Source organism: Hordeum vulgare, chromosome 2H (assembly GCF_904849725.1).
Source record: "Hordeum vulgare subsp. vulgare chromosome 2H, MorexV3_pseudomolecules_assembly, whole genome shotgun sequence".
Lineage (NCBI taxonomy): Eukaryota > Viridiplantae > Streptophyta > Magnoliopsida > Poales > Poaceae > Hordeum > Hordeum vulgare.
The window spans coordinates 647477722-647487950 of NC_058519.1; the positions used below are offsets into that span (position 1 = coordinate 647477722).

Genomic DNA, 10229 nt, shown 5'->3' on the forward strand with positions numbered 1-10229 from the left:
TCCCGTTATCAATGACATCCAATGTCCATGATCAGGAAACCATGATCATCTATTGACTAACGAGCTAGCCAACTAGAGGCTTGCTAGGGACACATTGTGATCTATTCATTCACACATGTATTACTGTTTCCTGTCAATACAATTATAGCATGAACGATAGACGATTATCATGAACAAGGAAATATGATAACAACCATTTTATTATTGTCTCTAGGGCATATTTCCAACAGCTGGTTGGATTATAAGAATTGTGTCATCCTTAAGGTGATTAAAGGTGAAGTTTCTGCTTAAGAGTTACTAACTCAGCTGAATGGGATTTTCTGTAAGAACAAGGATTGGCCGTGGCAGATCAGAGAGTTGGAGGAGAAGAAGTTTTTGTTAAGGTTCCCACCTTGGAAGAATGTAGAGGACCTGATTGAGTTCCCTGCGTTTGAGCTACCTATTGATGGTGTATTTGTGAAAATCTGTGAATTTCAAGGCCTGCTTGACCCTTTTGGAGAATTAACTGAAGCTTGGGTTCAGATTGAAGGAATCCCTCCTAAGTGGTGTGCGTGGAAGGTCTTTGCTCAGGTTGTTGCTTGCTTTGGCATCCTAGTGGATGTGGATTGGAATGGGATGTTCAAGAGTTTTTATGAGGTGGTAAGAATTAAAGTGGCCTGCAGAGATCCCAAAAAAATCCTTTTGAAAGGTTGGTGGAGATGAAGAGGAAGCTTTATATCCTGTTTTTCACAGTAGAGGGCTTTGATCAGGTTGGTGAAGAATCTGATGGAGATTATGTTGATCCTGATGGAGACTCTCATGAGGTCAATGATGAGGAACGGGGAGGAGAGGATGGGGGAGATGACATGGGGGATGATGGAGAAGATGAAGCAATTGATGAGATTGATAAGGCTAACTTTCAAACCAAGAATCCAGATAATGGAAGTGGCAGGAAAGGTGTTCAAGGGGATGTTGTTTCTGCAGCAGATTTCCACCCCCACATTCTGGTGGATGTAATGCATGAGGAGTTCATTGAGGAAACTAAGGAAAAACTACCTGAAGAAGAGATGGTGGATCTAGAGACAGATATGGAGAAGGATCCGGAGGTGAATATGGGTTCTCCTACTGGTGATAGTGTTGTGCCTATGTCAGTCCATTTGGACTACTGTTCTGAACAACTACGCAAGTTTGATATGCTGGAATCTGATGAGGATGAAGAGGAGATGATGCCTGAGATGCAGTGTCTGACTAAAGAGGTTTCCACTGTATTGGGGTCTACTAAGAAATCTTTGTTGGACACCCTGGAGAGAGAAGATGGACAGAAGAAAAAGATCAATGCTACTAAAGATGTGAGGTGGGGGCCTGTCCTCAACAACAAACCAAGGACCAGAGAACATGGGGGGATCAAGATCATGGATAAACCTGCTGCCTACATGCAGAAGAAAAACCTGGAAATCCCAGCTACCTTCAAAGGTAAATCATTTGCTACTCTTACTCCTGAAACTTTAATTTCTTATACAAATATGGTTGATATATGCATAGGGAAGAATGAGATGGAACAATTAGATATTGTTTCTGATATGGTTAATGAGGAGAGAATTAAGAGTATTCAGTTTGCGGACAATAACTCGGAGATTGTTCTCCCTGATAATATAGACCTGGGTTGTGGGATAGTTGATAGTGACGTTAGGAGATATTCACCATCTACATCAGGGGCGCTGCTGATGTAGAGGTGGAGAGTCCTAAACTGCGAGCAAAATCACACCCTTTTAAGATAAAATGATTGGGGCCTTTTGGAATATCTGAGGTCTTGGTAAACCTGGTAAATTACAGTGCCTATGTGAGTTCCTGAAATCTAATAAAGTGGATTTTGTTGGTTTCTTTGAAACTAAGAAAGAAGTTATTGAGGGTACTATGTTGAGAAAGATTGCAGGTAACAGAGACTTTACCTGGCACTTGCTTCCTCCTGTGAATACAGCAAGGGGGATCCTTGTGGGTCTCAATAATGAGATGTTTGATATCATTGGTTTTGTGGATAAGAAGTTATGTTGTATTGCTACTGTTAAAAATAAACAAGATAATTTTGTTTGGCATTTTGTCGTTGTCTATGGCACCACTTATAATGAGTTTAAGGTGGAGTTTGTAGCAGAACTGCATGATGTAATGGCTGGACTCACTTCTCGAGTCATCTTTGGGGGAGGGGGACTTTAACCTGGTTCATTCTATTGCAGATAAGAATAACGGCATAGTTAATCATGAGTTAGTTTATCTATTCAATGATTGGGTTAATAAATGGGCTTTGATGGAAATTAACATTGCTAATAGATGTTATACTTGGGGTAATAATCAGAAAACCCCATCTTTGCGACCATTGATCATGTGTTGGTTTCTACCTCCTGGGATAATCATTTCCCTTTGTCAGTGTTGACAACCTTACCCCGAGTGGGAAGTGATCATACCCCGCCGATCCTGGATACGGGTGCTCGGCGGGTTACATCCCCCAGGATGTTTAAGTTTGAAAAGTGGTGGCTTGACCAACCTGGTTTTAAAGAGATGGTGGTTAGTATTTGGAATTCTTTTATTCAAGGGAATAATGCCATGGATAGATGGATGAACAAGACTAGACTTCTTCGAAGAAAGATTAAAGGGTGGAGCATTAACCTGGAAGCCAATACCAAGAAAAGGAAGAGGGATCTTATGGTGGAATATGATATTTTAGATGTCTTCTCTGAGAAAAATCAGTTAAATGCTGAAGATAGATGCAGGATGAACGAGATTAAAACTGAGCTTGATTCTATTTGGAAACAGGAAGAAACTGCCTTGTGGCAGAGATCTAAAGATCGTAATATTACTGATGGGGATAGGAATAATGCATATTTCCATGCTATGGCTAATCATAGGCACAGGAAGAACCACCTCTCAGTCCTGAATGGTGACAATGGTCCAGTTCAAATGACTGAGGAGATGTTAGGAGTTGCAACTGCCTTTTATAAGAAGCTTTTTAGTTTTGAACCAAAACATAATATCAATCTTGGTCCTTCCTTCTGGGAGGAGGAGGAATTGGTTACTGACGAGGAAAATGATACCCTCCAGAGAGATTTCCCGGAGGAGGAGATCAAGTGTGCATATTTGGTAGCTATGCCAATGGCGCTCCTGGACCTGATGGGTTGTCTTTCTTATTCTATCAATCCTTTTGGGATCTGATCAAAAAATATTTCATGGCCTTGGTTAGAGATTTTGAACGAGGAGTTCTGGATATTCATAGATTGAACTTCGTGTTAATAATTCTCATTCCTAAAGAGCAGGATGTCAAGGACATGATTTTTTAGACCTATCAGCCTTAGTAACTGTGCGGTGAAAATCTTTTCCAAGGCTATGACCAATAGAATGGCTCCTATTGGACATATATTGATCTCTTCCAATCAAACAACATTTATTAAGGGGAGATACATCCTAGAGAGTGTGGTTATGGCTCATGAGGTCATCCATGAAGTTAAAAAAACCGGGACTCACGGGCTAGTTTTGAAATTGGACTATGAGAAGGCGTATGATAGGGTGAGCTGGGAATTCCTCTTTGATATGCTTCGATCGAGAGGGTTCAGAAACTGATGGATCTCCTGGATTAAAAGTATATTAGTTAATAGCACTTTTAGTGTGAAGATTAATGACTCAGTGGGTCCCCACTTTGTAGGGGGCAAAGGGCTTAAGCAGGGGGGGTCCATCTTCTCCCATGCTCTTTAATCTGGTTGCTGATGTTTTTACAAAAATGCTTCAAAAAGCTGCTAACCATGGGTTGATTGCGGGGCTTTTACCTCACATCATTCCTGAGGTGTGGTCAGTTTGCAATATGCAGATGACACTATTCTCTTTCTGGAGAATTCTGTGGAAAAGGCAAAACATTTTAAATGGTTGTTATCCTGTTTTGAAAATCTTTCGGGGCTGAAGATTAACTTCCATAAAAGTGATCTTATGACCATTAATGTGGAAGAAGCTTTGTCTAAGGAATTTGCACAAATTTTCTATTGTAAACTTGGTAACTTCCCTATTAAATACCTTGGTGTTCCTTTACATTATGATAACCTCAGACGTGAAGACATCCAACCAATCATAGATAGACTCATTAAGAAGCTATCTGGTTGGATGGGTAGGTTTCTTACCAACAAAGGAAAAATTATCCTGCTTTGTGCCTGCATTATCAGCATTTATCTTATGTTCGTGATTAGATTCCCAAAGTGGGCTATTAATGCTATCACCCAGATGGCTCATTTCTTCTGGGGTAATCTGGATGACCATCATAGATATCACCTAGCTAGGTGGGGGCAGGTTTCGAGGAAGAAAGAGTTTGGTGGGTTAGGGATCCCTAACCTCGAAGATTACAATATGGCTTTGTTGGCTTCTTGAGGGAAACGTTTTTTGGATGACTCAACTCGGGACTGGAAAAAAAATTATTAGTTATAAATATTCTGTAAACTCCCCAAACATTCTCTGGAGTGGGGGTAGTGGTGGCTCCTCTTTTTGGAAGAGCATCACATGGGCTATGTCTGGAGCGAAAGTATTTTATAAATGGAAGCTGGGTAATGGGGAATCTATTAGTTTCTGGCATTGACGTCTGGGCGGGGATCGTTCCCTAAAAGTACAGTTCTGGAACCTATTTGATATTTGCAATCAAACAAACTGCACAGTGGCTCGGGTTTGGGATGGGGATATCCTTAGATTGTCTTTCCAGAGATGTGTGGAGTGAGCAGGCTTAGCCCTCTGGGACCATCTGGTTGAGGTGGTGAGGCAGCATACCTTGTCTAATGATCCTGATCTCCCAATATGGACACTAGAGGCAAATGGCAAGTATTCGGTCAAGTCTTTCTACAATCAAATTAATTTTGGAGGAGTGGTTTCTACCTTTGGTGATAACTGGTGGAAAGTAATATGCCCACAAAAAATACATGTGTTCCTCTGGTTGTGTATTTACAACAAGGTACTAACGAGAGATAACCTGGGAAAACGTAGGCCAGTAGAAGATTCTACTTGTTTATTTTGCAGTTGTAAAGAATTTGTGCAACATTTGTTCTTTGATTGCATAGTTGCGAAACAATTGTGGGGGTTTATTTCTGTGGTGGTTAACAAACCTGAAGTGTCAAATTTTGATGATATCATCTTGCTATGGAACAATCCTAAAAGTTATGATGTTCTAAATATGATGATTGATGCCTTCTTGTGGAGCATTTGGAAGTTAAGAAATGAATTCTGCTTTCAGGGCCGATCTTGAAAAAGTGTAAAATGCATTTTCACAAAGCTGGAAGTCTACCTGAACCAATGGAAGATCATGTTCACCGATGCGCAAGCTGCTCTTCTGTGGGACTATATCAGATTGCTGAACAAGAAATGTGGGGAATTGCTTCGGATCGCGTGAAGATAATGCTGGGAGGACACAAGGGAGCAGAGTAATGTCCTTTTTGTGTCTGTAATAAATTTGTTCGATGTAAGACTGTTTAGAGGTGTTGGCTGATTTTGCTGCTGCTTTTGGCTGTCTTCTAGTTTAGATGGTCTGAGATGGTTTCTTTAGTTTGTTGCTGTCTTGGTGCTGCTTGTAAGACTCTGTTGCTTCATTTTAAAAATAAATGGGGCAGGGGGGAAACCCCTTTCGTTCAAAAAAAAAACTTTTTTTTTGTCATACTGCTACGGAGGACGACAGAGGCAAAATGCAGCAGCTTCAGATATCCTTCGCGCAATTCGTAAACCGGCCATTGTTTCACCACAGGGAAGGAAGCATGGAGATATACACATGAGTTGACTATAAAATTCCTCCTTGTGCAACTCGCTCACAAGCAAACAAGAACCGGATGCCATCATCCATGGATACACCACTGGCACGTAGACCACTACGTACTTACTAAAGGCTGTATATGATTAGTAACACATCCTCAAAATAGTTTCGACTTGGTTTCGCTCGCTTTTCGAGTAGCGTCCGAGTGAGTGAGTGGGGCAAAAGCACGCTCATGGGAAAATTCTGCTAGCGTCGTCGAGGATATCAGTTGGTGTTCAGGCTTTCAAGGGCTTGAAGTCTGCCCCCACTGCCTCCTGGACAGACTTGAAGCCATCTCTTTCCAAGCATTCTGCGAGCTCGGCCTGTCGAATAACCATCAGCATCAGAATTCAATTCAGACATACACAAGGGAGCAGGCTAAGATATGTCGATCAGGATGGTCGAGCTCATTTACTGAACAATGATACGTTTGTAGTAACTAGGAAAAGTGCTGCAATTTGTGAGCTTCATGCTAAGTAAAACAAGTGTAAGATTTAGATCACCTTTATTCTCGGGATGAGAGCTGGACCTCCGTAGGCAAGTGCAGTGTAAAGCTGGACAAGCGTGGCTCCAGAACGTATCTTCTTGTATGCGTCCTCGCCGCTGTATGTGCATTAGAAATTTGATTAGATATTTGGTGTTGATGAAAGTGAAAAACACCGTCAAAGTAAATACAGAACGAACGTTACCTAGTTACACCACCACAGCCTATCAGGGTAACCTTGCCCTGCAGGATATGCAGACACTCTCTCATGAGGGAGAGTTACGATACTCCAGAAAAGAAACAGTAGCACCAAAAATGCAATGACCAGGATGGAAGATGTGCTAAAGTAAACAGATACAATACAAAAGTAAGAAACAGGATAAAGCACGCACAGATGTACGGATATACATATCCCTGAGAACTTGCGTAGATAAGTCAAACAGAGGCTTCCCACTTAATCCGCCGGCTTCCTGAGCTAGTGGATGTGCGTCTGCAGGAGAAGGCCTAGAAATTGTTGTGTTCGATATAATCTGTGTTGTTAACAATGTCGATAGAGAATACATTAGTCAGTGCAGTGACACATAAAAGTGTGACGAGGAAGAATTATCCACCTACCAGGCCATCCAACTTGGAAGAAAGAGCAACCTGGAAAACAAGAAGCAAAAGCATAAGAAAAAAATTCCTCAACAGTCGAAGAGCATTTTTCATAAGGCTTAAGTTCAGTATGTTACCGCAGCAATGTCTTCTAGATCCTGCTTTGACAAGTCCGGTGCGATCTTCACAAGCAGTGGTGGTGGACCATCTTCAGCCCACTGCATCTCATCTCGTGCATCTTGCACCTGCACATACAGTGTATGTCATACTAATTTCCCATGGAAATGAAGAAAAGATCCACTTCAATTAGAAAGACCACAGACCTTCTTCACAAGTTCTCTCAGCTGCTTTCTACCTTGCAATTGGCGAAGACCAGGAGTATTTGGGGAAGAAACATTTATGACCTGCGTTAAGAGCAAGACACCAGTTGTTACCATTTATGACACATGTCCATATACACTGCTCATCCAGCAGCAGTCAAATGCCATGCTTGAGACAGAACACAAAATAACGAGGTGTATTTCTTCAGATGCAGAGCATAACCCCTGATTTCGACACGAAAGTAGTGACATGTTTTAGCAGATGATAATAAATGGGCAGCAATCATGAATTACACAGTTTCCCAGGATAAGCCTCTCTTCTCCACTGTGCATTGACGACAAAACATTCAAGAAATGCATCAATTTTGTTCTGAAGCAAACAGTTCTCTAGCTATGCTGTTTTTCTCTCTTTGATGAGCCACGTTAGATGAGAACAGACCAACATGAATGAATGCAAAGTTGTTTATTCTAGCAACCATATCCATCTAAAGTCTATGGTGCATATGAGACTGAAAGTACTGAACGTGTGATGTGAGGTTATCTTGTAAGAGCAAAAGATGGATACCAGGTAATCAGCATACTGCGACAAAGAATGAACTCCTTGCACGTAGTCAGCACCAGCATCTTCACTTGTCTTATTCTTGCCAAGATTGACTCCCAAAATTCCAGGACCTGCTTTCCCTCCTTGCTTTACATCACTGGAGCTCGAAGTTTCCTCCATCTTCCTCTTACCATGTTGTGCCCCAAGACGCTTAGCAACTACTACAATTCCTTCACTGTTGAACCCACAGCGATTGATGACAGCACTGAAGAGAAGGCAAGTACAAGAAATCACCACACATCATTTTAATTTATTTCACAAATTAAAGTGACACGGGACAGTTCGGATAACAATAACAGAATATGAATGCTTACCCATGCTCTTTTAATCTGAATATTCGAGGCTTGGGATTTCCCTCTTGAGGCTGAGGTGTTACAGAGCCAACTTCCACAAAGCCAAATCCAAGGCCCAATAGACCCTCAACGGCCTCGGCATTCTTATCAAAACCAGCAGCAAGACCAATTGGATTTGTAAAGTTCCTACCCCAAACCTCTATCCCAAGAACTGGTGGATCAGGTCTCTTTTCTCTTGGGACAAATCCATGAGCAGCAGCAGAAACAGCCAAACGATGAGCAAACTCAGCATCTAGTAGTGCAAAAAGTGGACTCACGAGTTCTGTTGATTTGAATAACCACCCACTGCACAATCACAAAGGGCATATCCATAAGTGAATAAGTCGATAATTCTACTAAAATTGTAGAAATAAGCAGGAGCTTATGGGTTCCTAGAATCCTGGCAATTTCAAGCACCTATGGGGTGCTTTCATGCTATGTAATTTAAACTAGTTTTAATGAAAGTAGGTCCAAGAACTTAGTGTCATGTACCAAAACGTTGCCTCATCGGTAGTACTCACGTAAGCACCTCCAGCAATGGCCAATCCTATCATGGCCCCAGTTAAAAGCCTACCCTGCCAAATTGACAAGAAACAACAAGGACTGGTCAACAAATCAAATGATAGAGACAGTAAAGGAACAGATAATCACTACAATAATTGAATGATCAACTCAATTTTCATATGATCCTTTACAGACAACTAATTTAAGAATGCACTTCTTTCAAACAAAAAGAGAACCAGTATTGTTGTCAAAATCCCAAGAATAGTGCAGTCCGTAGATCCTCCATCTACAGGAACATCAAGTACGATTATCATTTTTCCTTTGTCTTCGTATTCAAATCATGATGGGACGGATGGCAACTAATTTACTGTGCTACAAAAGGTCACACAAAAATATTATCTTTGATCAAAAGATGGAAGCATGGACCGGATCACCAGCGCAGCGTGCCAGCACGGGCAGCAACCAGCGAGCGCAGCATCTAGAACACGCTAGCTGCTTGGTCCATTCTCGAGAGGAAGCGGCGCGCGGAGGAGCAGGGCGCGCGCGAGGTGTATGCGACAATGCCGAGGAGGCGGCGGCCAGCGGGGAGGGACGCGTTACCTTGCGTGGAGGCGGGGGCACCTTAACGGGGCCGACGGAGGATCCCTTGGCCGCTGCAACGGGGGAGACCGTCCTGCTAGCATGCCGGGCGCCGGCGGGGGTGGGGGCGCGCCACGGGGAGCCGCGCAGGAGGGCGCCGCGGAGGGAGCGCCGCCACGCGCTCGCGGCGGCGGAGGACGACATGGCTGGGAAGGCGAAGGAGCCGACAGCGACGGCGATGGCGGCGGCGGGATGGCCGGGCGGGCGGGCGTTCTGGTCGGCGTGGGGAGCAAGCAGAAGGGGCGAGGGCGAGGGCTCAGACGTGGAAGAGAAGTAGGACACTGTCCTTGGGCTGGGCCGGAACACGGGCCCAGCTCGGCCAATATATCTATCGGCTCGCCATCTCTTCTGCTTGCTCGCTGGACCAGATTTCAAATTAAAAAAAAACTTTCTTCTATCGAAGTAGGGATGGCAATGGGTACCCATTACCCTTATCCTACGGGTAAAAACCCTATTAGGATAAGGGTATGGGACAAAAAATTATTCATGGATATATAAATAAAAAAACTGAAATCCATCAGATAGAGCGGGTACAGGTATGGGATCATATAACCCATACACATATACCCATGTATCCATATAAAATCTATGTAACTCAAAATTATCTCTACAATCTACACTATGTTAATAATTTGTGAACTGGAAGTGCATGCCTATATGTTGTTGTTTATGAATATATGATGTTGTTTTATAAGTATGTGTTGTACATATAATCTATCTTTGTAAACTATATGATACAATGTAGTTTATAACTATAAGTTATTTAAATTGATGTTTTGTAAATACGGGTAATTTTATCCGTGGGTAACCGTCTATCCTATCGGGTAACGGGTATGGGAAAACATTATACCCATTGACGGGTATGGATAAGAGTGATGGATAATCTTAGACGAAACGGGTAAGGTACAGGAAGGCTCCACCCGTATCCATACTCTGTGGGTGCTATCCCTAATCCGAAGAGACCAGTAGAAATAAC

General features: G+C 42.6%; 1 protein-coding gene across 1 annotated transcript; it reads right to left on the minus strand.

Annotated features, from left to right (window-relative positions):
• Nucleotides 1–5763: 5763 nt before the first annotated feature.
• On the minus strand, nucleotides 5764–9397 carry LOC123428354 (dihydroorotate dehydrogenase (quinone), mitochondrial). Its single transcript, XM_045112554.1, has 11 exons — nucleotides 9215–9397; nucleotides 8603–8685; nucleotides 8093–8416; nucleotides 7743–7983; nucleotides 7181–7261; nucleotides 6995–7102; nucleotides 6879–6908; nucleotides 6656–6793; nucleotides 6469–6506; nucleotides 6283–6382; nucleotides 5764–6102 (listed from the first exon to the last, which is right to left on the minus strand). Exons 1-11 carry the CDS (start codon nucleotides 9395–9397, stop codon nucleotides 6016–6018), a joined length of 1413 nt encoding a protein of 470 aa, XP_044968489.1. The 3' UTR covers nucleotides 5764–6015.
• Between the last annotated feature and the right edge of the window lie 832 nt (nucleotides 9398–10229).